Below are 15,951 nucleotides of genomic sequence, written 5' to 3' on the forward strand. Positions count from 1 at the left end.
CAATATAAACCTTAAATAAAACAAAAAAATAATAATTTGGTAATTATTTTTAATATATATTTTTTAGTTATTTATATTTTAATTGGTTGAATTTTTTTAAACAAATTACTGGAACTAATCTTTTTTGTTATTAATTTGTTTAATTTAGATTTTTTTTTAAAATCAATTCAAACCGATCAAATTATTGATTTTAAATTTTTAAAATCCATTTAAATTGATACAAACAAATTGAATTAGATTTAATTGAACGGTTTAATCTGGCAGCCGATGTTTTTTCACACACCTATTAAATACCCTAAATATCTATCCCAATTTAATTACTAAAGAACCCCTCGTATACTTCGGCATTAAGTTTTCTCATAAAGAAAATAATCAGGCTTAAAGAGTTGGGAATCACTTTGCCATCTTTATCTCTCTCCCTCTCTCTCTCTCTCTCTCTCTCTCTCTAATATATATATATATATATATTCATATAAAAAATATCATGCTTTGTTTCTTTGGTTTTTGTTTCCTGAGAAAGAAAATCAGAGGAAAATGGAGATTACAAAGTTGCCGGAAGAGTGCATTTCACAAATAATTTCGTTGACATCACCAAGGGATGCTAGCAGGTCGGCTCTGGTTTGTGCTCTGTTTAGATCAGCCATGGACTCAGATTTGGTTTGGAGAAAGTTTCTACCCCATGACTATCACCAAATCCTTTCAAACTCATCTTTACAACCATCATTAATGGATTCCCTTTCCATGAAGCAACTCTTTTTCCATCTTTCTCATCATCCAGTCCTTGTAGACGATGGTAATATGGTAAGCAACAAACCAGTCCTTTATTACTTCGTCTAATTATTTGTTTTTTTCAATTTAAATTCATTATCATTGGGTTCTGTTAGTACTCACAGTCAAAGTTCATCAACCGGAATTTGGAATTTTTTTAAAAAGAAATTGTTATTTTATTATTATTACTATATATATATATATATATATTTTATGCTTAGTAAGGTTGAGGAAGAAAAACTCATTATTAGTATGTCACTGTAATTAGGCAAGCTTGTATTTATATGTTGATAGATGGTGCCTGTAATATTATTCTATTATTTATGCTTGGGTGGAGAGATTCAGGATCATTATCCAAGAAAACAATGATTTTTTTTCAAACCAGGCTGTACTTCCCCAATTTAGAAGATAAATTTCAAACCTTTCAATAATAGTTTTATATAATTATGTTAAAAGAAGAGAAGATCCATATAATTGTCATCGCACCTTTAAAAAAACAAGACTGAAGTGAAGTCTTAAGAAATCAGCCTTAAGAAAACATAACTTTAGTACTAACAGGGATAGTCCACTGGTAAATCCACTGCTTCCTCTAGCAAATCTCTAGAATGCGAATGGCCCAAAAACCCAATATAAAAAATGGAGAATATTCATGAATATATATATATATATATATATATATCACATAGATGATAGATATATGATGATTTTACCATCAAAACTTCCTATGTATATATGTGGTCAGACATGGCTTTTTATATCCGCATGTTTTTGACATACTTGCAGAGCTTTGCAATAGAGAAGAATAGTGGAAAGAAATGTTATATGATGGGCGCAAGAAGGCTCACAATTATATGGGGAAGTTCACCTCAATATTGGCATTGGATATCTCTACCTGCATCGTCTAGGTGATTTCCCTACTCTTTTACTCACTCATTATTATTATTTTTATGTCTTTTTTCGCTCAAACAATGTTATTTTTTGATGGATTTGAGAATTTTTATTTTACAAAATGGAACAAAAACTACTTTCTTTGATTCAGATGGAATTTAATAGCAAAAATATTTCCCGTTCTCAAATAGAGATTTTTCTTTCCAATTTCTCCCAGGTTCTCTGAAGTGGCTGAACTAAGACATGTATGGTGGTTTGAGATGAAAGGAAGGATTGAAACAAACATTTTGTCCCCACAAACAACTTATGCAGTTTACTTTGTGTACAAACTCAGGCGGCACCGATACCGGTTTCATGAAAAACCTGTTACGGTTCAAGTCAATTTTGAAGGAGATGAGGAAATCCATGGCGAAGGATATGGGAGAAGAGAAGTGCTGTTAGGCCCTCCAAAGAATAAGATTAAGAATATGCAGCAACTATGTGGAGCATATAGAGGAGATGGTTGGATGGAGGTTGAATTGGGGGAGTTCTTCAATGATGGTGGAGAAAATCATGGGGTTCTGATACTCAATCTAATGGAAATTAATGCTGCTGTGAAGTATGGAATCATTGTAGAAGGAATTGAACTTAGGCCTAAAGCTGGTGGATAGAAAAGTATGTATGGTAGTGGCTTCGTTAATTCTCTCTTTTTCTTTTGTTGGACTTGGATGCTCTGTTTTTAAGCTTAGGCCTATAAGCTCTTTTTACACCATCAGTTTTCAAATCGTGAGTATAAAACTAGTCCGGTATCAATGCAAAAATGAAAAGGCATATCTTAATTTATGGACGGGTTCTTCGAAGTGGCTGAACTCAAGGAGGTATGGTGGCTTCAAATCGTTGGATGGTTGGAAACAAAAATTTTGTCTTTTGACACAACTTATATAGCATATTTTGTCTTCAAGTTTGCGGATACGGGTTCCAAAAACCCGTAGAATATGTAGTCCATTTTGAAGGACAAGAGGTCCATGGAGGTACGTAGTGCTTGTTCCTAGACACTCCACTAGATATGCCTCGAATGTCTCAAGAAAGAAGAGATGGATGGATGGAGATTGAGATGTGTGTTTTTCAATGATTATGGATAAGATTTCAAAGTAATTTGCAGCTTAAAGGAGATTGATGACTACAACAGAAAATTTGGCCTAATTGTGGAAGGAATTTAGGCCTATAGATTGGTGTATTCAGAAATTGATAATTATCATCTAAAGACAATGCAGTATTTGGTTGTATTTTCTTTGCTTCTTGTTATTTCCTATGTCAATCCTTCTATAGTAATAGTCAATGGGTCAATGGGGTTCACATTGACTCAATTCATAGAAGATTAAATTGTTTGAAATTTCCGTTTCAAAGGTTTTTATGGAATTTTTGTGGCCTTAAGCAAACCAAATATTGGAATTGGAAATGGTCGTTTTATTTTTCAACCAAATGTGGAATAAATATCAAGACTTTGGTCTTCTAATGACACAATCATTTTTAATAATTTGGTCTTTAAATGCAGAATAAAGAAAAAAGAATAACACATATATATGTTTATATTTTGATCATTTGATGGTGATAGTTCGCTAGTAAGAATCACAATTAGTGGTTGAAGGTTTAATAGCAAAAAAATTTCTATGGCTAAAGCCAACCTTTAGTGACTAAATTGATTATTAGTATTAATTATATATTTTAAAATGCTAGTTGAGAAATTAATTACTTTGGGAATAATAATTCATTTATTATTTTTGAGAAAATTTTCGAAACACTTATGGAATGTTTCCAAAAAGGATGGTACCCAACATCATATGTGAAATTGCCTTCGCCGTCATGGAAAATTAATGGACCTGGTCACATTGTTTTGAACTCAAAAAATCAATTCTCACATCAGGCCCATATTATTTAACCCAAAAAACACCAGGCTTATAATTTTATGGTGTTCTTTCTGGACCGTTTTTCTTGTTTTTTATTATTTCCTGGTTAAGATTTAAAAATAGGTTATAACGAGATTTCCAAATACATTTTAAAAAGTCCGAAACAGTCAAGATTTGCTTTTTAATTTTGAAGTGCTTAAGGAGATTTAAAGGCAGATTTATGATTCACTCGGTCTTGACAAGATGTGCTATTTTATAATATCGATTTTAATATATTAATAAATTCATTTTTCATCAGTATATAAATTTTTAATTTTTTTTGATATAATTCAAAGTTTAGATGGACCTAATATGAGCCTGATTTACTTCTACGTACAAGGGTTTTTCACTAATTCACACACGCATAAAACTCTACACTTATTTTGATATTTTTACCTCACGATAAACCCAGTATCCAATCTTGCCCTTGCTCCACCCGCGGCGGTGGTTCTTCTAGGCTCTGCCAAAAATGAGAGAGTACTTAATTTCAAATGCAAATGCTTGTATATGCTTTTTGGATTATAGGGGTATTTCAAATGCAAATGCTTGTATATGCTTTTTGGATTATAGGGGTATATCTCTATATATACTATATCAACACTGTATGTATATGCTTGTATATGCTTTTTGGATTATAGGGGTATATCTCTATATATACTATGTCAACACTGTATGTATTACCTTTTATTGATGTCACTCATGATCCATGCATTTTTTTGGTAAATTCTGTTCTACACATTTTTGTTTTATGCATTTATATGTAAATATATATCCACTTTTGCTATGAGAGGATCATATTCATTTTATAAAATGAGAATCTAATATTGAATATAGTTTTGGCAGGGTTAGTTTTGCCACGAAATGTAGGCATGTTAGGTGATGAAGTATCCCTCTGCACCAAAATTGGCCCTCCCAAAATAATATTGTACATTAGATTCTCATCAATTTATGGAAAGCAAAATCATATACATATATATATATATATATACATACATACATATTATATATATATATATATGTTTGATATGGAATTCTAATAAGAAGTAGATTTTTCTGCAGCATAGGGCATAATGGCTAGGGTTGTGGTTCGATCAACTAATACTCCTGCTTGGTATCTGGTTTAAGGCATGGCCAACCTAAGCCTAAAGCAAGAAGCTGCAGAGTCATAATGATGTGCAGCAGCAGCAGCTTACAAGTACCCGGATTGAGAATGAGAGGCGTATCAGGATTACGAGGTTTGAATGCTTTGGATTATAATTTGGTGAGGAGTCCTGGCCATGAGGAAGATGATTTCCATCCTAAGTTGCTGCAATTGCAATCTCTCCTTCACGGTGGCTCCAAACTCAAAACTATACTCAAAGGGCTACTACAACCAGAGGTGGTGGTGGTAGTGGTGTACCTGAAGCACCCGTGTTTCAGCGCTTTACAGGGACAGAAATCAACGCAATTCTGCTTGCACAGGTTGAAGCAAGCAGAGTTGGTCGCAATCATATTGACACGGAGCAGATGCTGTTGGACCTTATTGGTGAGGGAAATGGAATTGCTGCCAAGATCCTTAAATCCAAGGGAATAAGTCATAAACAAGCGCGTGTCGAAGTGGAGAAGATAATTGGAAACGGTTGTGCATTTGATTATCATGTTGTAGTACATATTCCATTTGCTGTCCGTGCAAAGCGTGTTCTTGAGTCCTCTAGAGGAAGCTTGCCAACTGGTATCTATTTATTTATTTTTTTCCTTTGATTAAATAATTTTGGCTTCCTTTTAATTTAGAATATCACATTATGCTTTAGTTATATACTGAAAGGGTCGGTCCATATATATATATTTCATGAGAATCTTGCAAGGGCATGATGATTACATTGGTTCTGAGCACTTGCTTTTAGCCCCGCTTCGTGAGGGTGGAGGTGCAGCAATTTGTGTTCTTGAAAACTTAGGTGCTGAACCAAGTAGTATTCGCGCACAGGTACTTAAAAAAATATAATAATAATAATAAAAAATAAAAAAATGCTCCAACCGTATTACATTTTGGTGTCAAAATAGTCTTTGTTATTGTGGATAAAAAACCAATCACCTTTCATTGGGTGTTGGGCAGGTAATTCGTATGGTGGATGAAGGTGTTGGAGGAGGAAGCAGTGGAAATAAGATGCCAACTCCAGAGGAGAAAGGAACTAATTCGACTGACTAAGCTAGCAGAAGAGGTAATGTGCAATAAGTCTTTCTAATTCTTATGGTGCATAGTGAGATGGTGTTTCTTTGTTGTGAACTGTTTTTAGAACAAATTTTTTTTTTGGGGGTCTTTTTGGGGGGTAAGTTGGATCCTGTTGTTGGAAGGCAGCAGCAAATAGAACGTGTTTCTCAAATCTTGGGCCGACAAACTGAAAACAATCTGATAGAGAATACAAGTATTGTATTAGAATTTATAATTTTTAGGTTCTTAAACATTTTTTTATGTTTCATTAGGATTTTGATTTAGTTTCCTTATGTTCATTAGATTTTTTTTTTTTATTATAAATGGGGATTATTGTAATCCTATTAAACAAGACTACTATTATGATTACGAATTGTTGAATAAAGTTGTTCTATCATTTAGGGACATGTTTCTGTTGGATTTTTGGACAAAAAACACAGCAAAACGAATGGAAAGAAAAGAAGCTTTTTTGGTGTGAAAAACTGACTTCATTCATTTTTGGACAAAAATATATAAACATAAGCCTACAACAGTAAATCACCTACTTTTCACCTACTATTGCAGTAATCATACCACCAAAAGACAAGTCATACTTTAGTTACCTAATATAACAATGTTTTACCAAAAAGCTGAATATAAAGTAACTAAATATAAAAAAGAAACTAAGACACCAACAAAAGTGTCATTACACTAACATTCCTCCTTGACACTTTTGCTGAAACACTAAGATCATTTCTTAATGTTTCAAACCTTTTTCTTGGCAAGACTTTTGTAAAAATATCAGCAAGCTGGACCTCAGACTTGTAATGAACCAGCTTCACTTTACCATTTCTTTTAGCTTATAAACTTTGTCTTCCTTTCCTTGAACAACAAAGCTTTCAGGTTGTTCAATATACACTTCTTCTTGCAAGTAACCATTTAGAAATGCGGATTTCACATCTAACTGGTAAACTTTCTAACCTTCTTTAGCAGCAAGAGCTAGTAGAAATTTAATTGTCTCATGCCTTGCAATTGGTGCAAACGTATCTCCACAATCAATACCTGATTGCTGCATATAATTCTTTTCTACCAATCTTGCTTTATGCTTATTTATAGTACCATCTGCATTGAGCTTGGTCCTAAAGACCCATTTCACTTCAATTTCCTTTTTGCCTTGAGGATTTTTCACCAACTCCCAAGTCGTGTTTTTGTTTATTGTGCTGATTTTAGTTTCCATGGCTTCTCTTCGTGTCTCAAACTGATTTGCATCATAGAAAGTAATCGGATCACACAATGCTAGGTGGCATCTCTTATATACATCTGTCAAAGGTCTTATACCTCGGACATCGGCCAGGGGTCTTGTATCTCGGATATCGGTCAGGGATCTTTTACCTTGGACATCAGACAAAGGTCTTATACCTCGGACACCGGTCAGGGGTCTTTTACCTCAGACATCGGGCAAAGTTCTTATGCCTCAAATGTAACACCTCATACAAAAAAAAAAGCACATAATTAAATAAGTTTGACTAAGTTTGACAAAGTTTGACCAAGTGAACAATATGTGGGTTCGAGTTGACTTTTTCAACAGTTAATATTTTTGGTCTGACTGAGGTACCATTGTATAGATCTCGTCGTTACGAGTTCATAGACTGGCGGCATGCCAAATTCCGAGTTACGCATAAAAGTTATGGTTTTGAGAAGTTTTAAACATAAGTTTTATATCAGTGTCCAAACCAGTCTCCAATTTTTATTTGTTAGTGATTTAGGCTCTATATACGCCTCGGTAATTGTGCCAAACAGGAAGAAAAAGCCCAAAAATACTCATTTTCTCTCCAAAAAAACTCGAGGAAAAAAAAAAAAAAAACACCCCATACCCACGGGCTCCAACCGATCCTTTTTACCTTCAACCGGGTTTACGCCGTTTGACCCATCGGTGGCCACCACCTTGCTACACGCGCTGGCTAGAGAGGATCGGGGGACGGAGGCGAGCTCGGCCGCAAAATTTCAAGGCCACTAGTCACCGGACGCGCCCAGATCAGGCCGGAGAAGCCCGACGGCTGAAAAGTTTCTCCCTCCTTTTTTCTTGTTTTTTTTCGGCCAACCCAGCTCAACCCATACCTCTATCCCACCATTTTCGACCCCTCTGAGTCCATTTCCGTGGTTAGATTGCCCAAAATCCCCACTATTTGAGAGATCTCTCAAGTTCAAGTTCGGCCGAACCTTTACGTCAATTTTTCGGTCACCGGAGGAGTCACGGGACCAAGGTAAGACCACTGGTGAACTTCTTATCTCTTGGGCTTTCCGTTGACATATAATTTGTGAATTTTGGAGGTCGTTTGATAATTGTTCTATTTTTGGGGTTATTTGGTTAATTTTCAGAGAAATTGGGACTGTGTTTGGACGATTTTGGATAAATTGGTTAGAATTGAAGTTAGATTACTGAAATTGTATAATATTAGGACCTAATTGGGGGTTCAATTTCGAAAGATTAGGCTCCGGGTGAAAATCCCCAATTTTGGGTACCGGGTCCTAAGGCACGCGGTATAATTGGACTGCCCGGTATCCAATTTATGTAATTTTATAGTACTATAAATTATTTGGAGACATTTAGGTCACACAAGTGTCTCTGGTTTAGTTGTTTGGAGCCTGAGGAATATTTTGTTATATTACAGGAACTCGAGTTGAGCCTGGAGGTGATCCTGTAGAGGAGCAGGCGCGAGCATCTACAGTACTGTGAGTGGTTATATTATTTTTAAATGATTTGGGTATATAGTATAGTATATATGTGGTTTAAATATTTTACGTATATATATCATTTGATTAGAATGTTGTTTTATGCGTATATAAATATTTGCTTCACATATATGCGTTATCATTTTATATGATTTTTGAGAATATTTTAAGTGATTTTTAATTTTAATGGGTCCATAAATGGACTTGTGGAATTTAAATATCTTGGTAATTAAATTGAGATTTTAAATCATTTTGGAAACTATTTGGTTTGAGAAACCAGATTGAAAATCATATAATTTTAAGCACGATCAAATATTTTATAATTTTATGTGCTTAAAATTGGTTTATGGTGAATATATTTCACTGTGGTATTTCTGGTTTTCGTATGAAATGATGATTTGAAAATTTTGAAATATTTAAACAAGCGGTTGAGCTTGACAGTTAAATTGTGATTTATGATATAGTATTGTTTGGAAAAGTATATATACAATCTTACAAGATTGTTTCATGTATACTGTATTGGTTATTTTAAATTGATGTACCATGTAATGCCAATACCTTGGATCAGTATTATATTATATTATATTACCGCGCGCTGGGTTTACCACGGTACCATGAGGTTGGTTTCATCCAACGGTTATCTATTATTACCACGGACTGTGAGGTCCGGTTTATTCGACGGTTTGTTATTATTACCACGGTGCCGTGAGGTTGGTATCATCCAACGGTTTATTATTGCCACGGACCGTGAGGTTGGATACGTCCCGACAGTTATTTATTATTTCCACGACACCGTTCATATATTGAGGGCCGTGAGGTGGGTGTATCCCACGGTTTGTATATTGGTATATCGTATGGTACATTGTATATGTTTATATATATTGTTGATTTACAAATATTGTGGTGATTTCTACTTTTTCATATTTATTTGGTGGAACTGTATTCATTATATTTTATGCCTAAATGTTTATATCATGATTTGAGACATTTCATAATATTACAATGATCGTTCCTTCATACTTTCGAGCATCGGTTTTCATGATATTAATTGGGGTATAAGTTTGGGTTTTTGTGAAATGATTTTTAAACGGAGAACCTTTCAATGAGTGGAATGAGAGGTCTTGAGAGAAAGATTTTTTGGAAATAAATCATTATTTTTCTATTATACTATGCCACTCACTGAGATTCTTTATCTCACGTTTTATTGTTTTAAATTCGTTCCCCTAGGCCCAGGCGGCTAGTAGTAGTCTACCTCGCGCACAGCGTACCGCTTGTTTCCTTCCACTACAGCAGCCGTATTTATCCTTTCTGTACCTATTGTTATCTTCTGGACTTATTTATTTCTTATTTGTACTCATAGACCTTGTTGACACTTTTAGAATGCTCTGATTTTAAATATGGAACTCAGTAGAAACCATAGTACTCATGTGTGTTGTTATGGCCTGAAGTACAGTAGGCCGGTTGTGGACTTATTTATATATATATATATATATATATATTTATATTTGAGGTATTAATGTTAATGCTGGTGTTGATTATCTACGTTGTAAGGTGAGGTTCCATTGGGTATTTTTTAGAGATTGTCCAGTGGGACTTCACTAGGCGGGATCACCCGGGAGGTTCAGAGAGGGTTCCCGGGGCGGGTCCTGTCATCGAACATTGGTTAGGGGTCTTTACCTCGGACATCGGTCAATGATCTTCTACCTCGAACATCGGTCAGGGGTTTTTTACCTCGAATATCGGTCAACGATCTTTTATCTTGGACATCGGTCAGGGATCTTTTACCTCAGACATCGGACAAAGGTCTTATACCTCGGATTCTAATGACATTTTCATCATCTAAATCAGCCTCCTCCTTAATTTCATCATGTTCTTGGATAAAATTCTCTTCTGAGGCTTGAACTTCACTCTTTTTCCTCTTCCATTCTACTTCAAAGCTTTTATTTTTCATTCTAACATTTAGAATTTCACTTCCATGTTAATCATATATTGTGTAAGACTTATCTCGAAAATTCAGAGAATATCCATTTTCAAGCATTTGTCCCATACTCAACAATCTTTGATTAATTTCAGGTACATATAACACATTTGAAATGAGTTTAGTACCTGTTGAAGTTTTCACAGCCACATCTCCTTTGCCTTGAATTTGAATAAAGTCTCCATTTCCAATTTGGACTTGGGAAACAAAGCTTCTGTCTAAGCATTTGAAGAGATCAGCATCATGTGTCATGTGTTGAGTACAACCACTATCCACCAACCAAGCTTCTTTGCTACCATTTTCTGCATAACATGTAGCAACAAACAACCTTTCCTCACTTTGCCATGCTTCATCAGCAAATTGTACTTAGTGTGCTTGTTGTATTGGCTCTCCTTTGTTTTTGCATACTTTTTCAACATGTCTAAGTTGTTTGCACGCTCTATACTGAACATTAGGCCTAAACCAACAATATTTTTCAGAATGGTTGTCCTTTTTGCAATGAGAGCACATCACAAACTTCTTTCTTTCACTCTCTCTGTTTGTACCAACACCATCTCGTCCTTTGTCATTACTTCCTCTACCTTGCTGCTTCCTTTGGTTATTGTTTGCTGGAGACTTGCCTTTTTGTAGTGCTAGAAAAGCACTTTCTGAAGCCTTTTCTTATCTTATAGATCTTCTTTGTTCAGTTGCTTATAAGGCATTAACAAGCTCTGACAAAGAAATCTGATTCAAGTCTCTTGACTCCTTCAAGGATGAAATCTTTGATTCAAACTTCTCTGGTAAGCTGACCAGCACTTTCTCCACAACTCTTCTGTCACTCAGCTCCTCTCCAAGAATTCTGATTTGGTTTACTACCTTCATTAGTCTGTCAATGAAGTCTTTTACCAACTGAGAATCCTTCATTCTTAAAGTTTCAAACTCCCTTCTTAAATTCAATACCTGCATCTGTCTTGTTCTTGCACTTTCCTGGAACTCTTCTTTCAGCTTGTCCCAGACCTGTTTGGCTGTAGTGTAAGCCATAATTCTAGTAAACATCACATCTGAAACACCAGCATGTAAAGCAGATAAAGCCTTAAATGTTTTTGCAATCTCCTCACTATGTTGCTTTATTTGTGCAATAGTGGGATTTGTCATCAAAGGGGGAGGATTTCTATTGGTCTCTACAACTTCCCACAAGTCAAAAGCTTGAACGTAAGCTTTCATTTTTATAGACCACATGGCATAATTTTCTCCAGAAAATATAGGAGGTGATGGAGAAGAAAAATGAGTTGAAGCCATTTAAAAAGGAAGGAAAGGTAGAAGGAATGTTTCTAGAATTTTTTGCTATTTCACTCACAGCCCTACTAAGATCATTAGAGCTCTGATACCATTTGTTGGATTTTTGGACAAAAAACATAGCAAAACGAAAGGAAAGAAAAGAAGCTTTTTTGGTGTGAAAAACTTACTTCATTCATTTCTAGACAAAAATATATAAACATAAGCCTACACCAGTAAATCACCTACTTTTCACCTACTATTGCAGTAATCATACCACCAAAAGACAAGTCATACTTTGGTTATCTAATATAATAGTGTTTTACCAAAAAGCTGAATATAAAGTAACTAAACATAAAAAAAGAAACTAAGACACCAACAAACGTGTCATTACACTAATAGTTTCCCCTGTCTTTATCTCTCTCTAACGTTCTCTCTTTCTCTCTTTTTATTTGTCTAAGTCTATTTTGTTTGTTAGTTGTCTCTCCCCTTTTGTTTAATTATTTCTCCACTTTCATCAAATTCTATCTCTTTTTGTATTTTTGGTTACTGTTCTACATCAACCTTATTCGAGAACTTGGTTCTGTTGGGAAAACAATAATTGTTGATGTCACTTATAATGTATTTTTAAAGGAGATTGACTGGATACGATGATCCACCCGATGCAAACCTGACTATGTGTACATATGTGTTGATTCGACCTTATGGCCTGGTAGGTTCTTTGAAGGAGTTGAACTAGGGCATGTATGGTGGCTTGACAAGTTAACATCAAGGGAAGGATTGAAACAAACATTTTGTCCCCAAAAAGAAACTTTAATTTTGAAGTTACTTTGTGTAAAAGCTAAAGATTTCAGGGATAGATTTGACGAAAACCACTCAAATTTCAAGTATATTTAGAAGGAGAAGAGGACGTCTGCAAGGCTGGCCAGTATCGTTTGTTTTTAGATTCTCCATGGAATAGGATCTGACCATGTCGAGATAGAGGAGATGTAGAGGATCATAGGGGTTGTGGTATTTAGTCTAATGGAGATTGATGTTAGAGACAAGTCAGGCCTCATTGTTGAAGTAATTGGGCTTAGGCCTAAAGCTGGTAGATGGAAATAAGTACTATGCCTCTTATTAATTTTATACTTGTTTGGTTCTCTTCCTTTTGTACAGGAAATGGTCATTTCATTTTCCAACCAAACATGGCATGAATATGAAAGACTTTTGCCACCTAATGTCACCATCATTTTTAATAATTTGGTCATTAAAAAAAAAAAAAACTAAATAAATCTTTTGTGGCCAAACTTTTACGGTCTAAAATAATAATAGATGGTTTGCTAAAAATAAAAATCACCAGCCAAAAACTAGTGGTTGGAAGTTTAGTAGCCAAGAGTTTTTATAGCTAAAACCCACAATACTTTATGTGAAAGAACCTTTGCATTGCCATCATAGAAAATTAATGGACCTAGACACATTGTTTTGAATTCAAAAAATCATTATTTTGCTCTGTTCTTTTGGCAGGAAGAGAGAGATTTACATACCTAGTTTGGTGCATCTAATAAAAATTGGATTGTTATTTATATTGGAGTTAATTATGAGTTCATTACGGCATGCTTGAATTTGCTAGATCTATACATGTTCCCTCATTAAAGACAATAATTGGGGCTAGAAATATTAAAAATTGAGGGAAGCTGGTAACTTTACTGTTTTGTAGTACATATAAGGTTTTAAATACTAAACAGAACTATGTTTTTAGGACCATATCATGGATTGACCAATAATTAATCAAAAATCATATATTTGGTTTCGTGATTTAAACAATAACATCTTCTTATGCCCTTTCTCTTGCTGCTTCGTGCTATACAGTATGTGTGTGTTTGTGTGACATGCATAAAATGATGTTAATAACTGCTTTGTTTGGCACAGAGTCTGGGAATAGATAGAGAATGTGGAAAGAAACGTTACATGTTAGGAGCAAGAAGGCTACACATTATATGGGGAGATACACAAACTTATTGGCAATGGATATCTCTACCAGATTCTAGGTAATATAAGCTTTCACATATTTCCATTCAATAAGTCCATAGCTATAGCCTGTAAACTCTTTTTACACCATTAGTTTTCAGATCGTGATTATAAAACTAGACCGCTATCAATGCAAAAAATGAAAAAAGCATATCTTAATTAATGGACAGGTTCTCTGAAGTAGCTGAACTCAGGGAGGTGTGGTGGCTTCATATCTTCGGACACTTGGAAACAAAAGTTTTGTCTTTGAATACAACTTACGTAGCATATTTGTCTACAAGTGTGCAGAGAGCAGATATGGGTTCCAAGAAAAACCAGTAGAATTGGAAGTCTATTTTGAAGGACAAGAGGTCCATGGAGGTACACAGTGCTTGTTCCTAGACACTCCAATAGATATGCCTTAAATGTCTCACTTAAGAAGAGATGGGTGAGTTTTTCAATGATCATGGACAAGATTTCAAAGTGATTTGCAGCTTAAAGGAGATTGATAACTTCAACAGAAAGTTTGGCCTAATTGTGGAAGGAATTGAGTTTAGGCCTAAAGATTGGCGTATATAGAAATTAATAACTACATCTAAAGACAATGCAGTGTTTGGTTGTGAATAGGATAATGTTTTTGTGCCAATTCTATTATGTTTTTTTTAGCAAAACGAAACCAAGCATTGTCCTAGTGAAATATATGGTATTTAAATGTCATGTTCGTTATATTGATAAATGAGGCTCTCAAAGCGCGAAAAAAAAAAAATATATATATATATATATATTAATTTAATTGGAGTAGTAACAATAAAAGTTGACATTGATATTTATTAATTGGAAAGTTCATGCTAATGTAATGACAATATTAAAATTGAATTTTATCATTAGTGATGTTTTAAATGCCAAAAAATAACAAAACCAAATTGTAAATTTTATTTAATCAAATTTTAACATTATCATTTCAATAAAAAAAAACCTAATTTGTTAAAAAAAAATTCTTAAAAATAGCAGTGCTAAATTATATAATTTATTTTTAACCAATATATTTATTATTCTCATACTACATTTGACAAAGCTATCTTTTATATTTTGCAAGGAAATGAGTGCCAAATTTTGGGCCGCGCCAAATTTTGATACTTCCTATTATAAAAGTCCAAAGCTTAAACTTGGAGACGCTTTAATATTTCTCTCGTAGCAAATTGGCCACATAATAAAAATTTGGGTCTTTATCACCTATGTCTTTTTAATTATCAAGCGTTCGCACTTTAGTTTTTAATTTTTTTGACACTTGACTTCTTGTGCTTGTTTTTTATTTTTTTTGCACTTAGATCTTTTTATCATTTTTTATCTACTTTTAGCAATTCTAATGTAATAGATTTACTAAAACAATAATATAACGAAATTACAAAAATCTTTTATTGGTGAATAATAAAATTACAAAATTAGACAAATTAAAAGTGATAAAAAAAATAATAATTCAAGTGATAATATGACATACTTCTTATTGGATTTAGATTTTTAATACTATTCTATGCTTTCGGACACTAATATGATCTTGTCCATTTTGAACCTAATCCACACAATATTGTTTTAGCCCAAACTAAATTATTTGCCTAAAAGGCCTCATATGAATAGCAGAAATGTTTATGCTTATATATCATTCACTATTTTCTTCTCGAGTAATATATGAAATTGTTCACTAATCTTGTTTTGCATAAATTGTTCACGTGATCTTGCCACGTAAATTCAATCAGAAAAAATACACAACACTGTAAAATTTATATGAAATATTTGAGCATTGAAGACGAACAAATTTGGGGATATATATATATATATATGTTATACATATATGTGTGTGTGTGTGTGTGTGTGTGTGTGTGTGTGTGTGTGTGTGTGTGTGTGTGTGTGTACACATTAGAGAAAGGATATATATATATATATATATATATATATATATATGTATATCAGAGAAAGGAAAGTCAGTTAAGAAGAGTTGGTATAAACATCTTTTATTATTACTATTATTATTTATTTTATTTTATTTTTTTGAAAGAGAGTAACCTTTACTTATTCCCCGAGGATTTCAGACAATAAATTGTAGACAAAAGGTGAAAGAGGAAAAGGTTAAGAAGCACACTAGTGTACCTGAAACTCCAGAAAGTTGCCGTGACTTTTTTTTTTTTTTTTTTTTTTTGAGGGGAATGAATTCACCAAAAAAGAAAAAAGTTAAGAGGGAGTGATGAGGGAGT

The 15,951-nt window shown here is 33.9% G+C and overlaps 1 protein-coding gene across 1 annotated transcript; it reads left to right on the forward strand.

The window, feature by feature from the left end:
• Nucleotides 1-372: 372 nt before the first annotated feature.
• Nucleotides 373-3,028, forward strand: LOC107422519 (putative F-box protein PP2-B12; the record flags this gene model as incomplete). The annotated part of the gene is made up of 3 exons (XM_016031980.4): nt 373-801; nt 1,552-1,673; nt 1,874-3,028. Coding segments are annotated over 3 exons (984 nt in total), but the record flags the coding sequence as incomplete, so codon positions are not given.
• Nucleotides 3,029-15,951: the final 12,923 nt, after the last annotated feature.

Source organism: Ziziphus jujuba, chromosome 3 (assembly GCF_031755915.1).
Source record: "Ziziphus jujuba cultivar Dongzao chromosome 3, ASM3175591v1".
NCBI lineage: Eukaryota > Viridiplantae > Streptophyta > Magnoliopsida > Rosales > Rhamnaceae > Ziziphus > Ziziphus jujuba.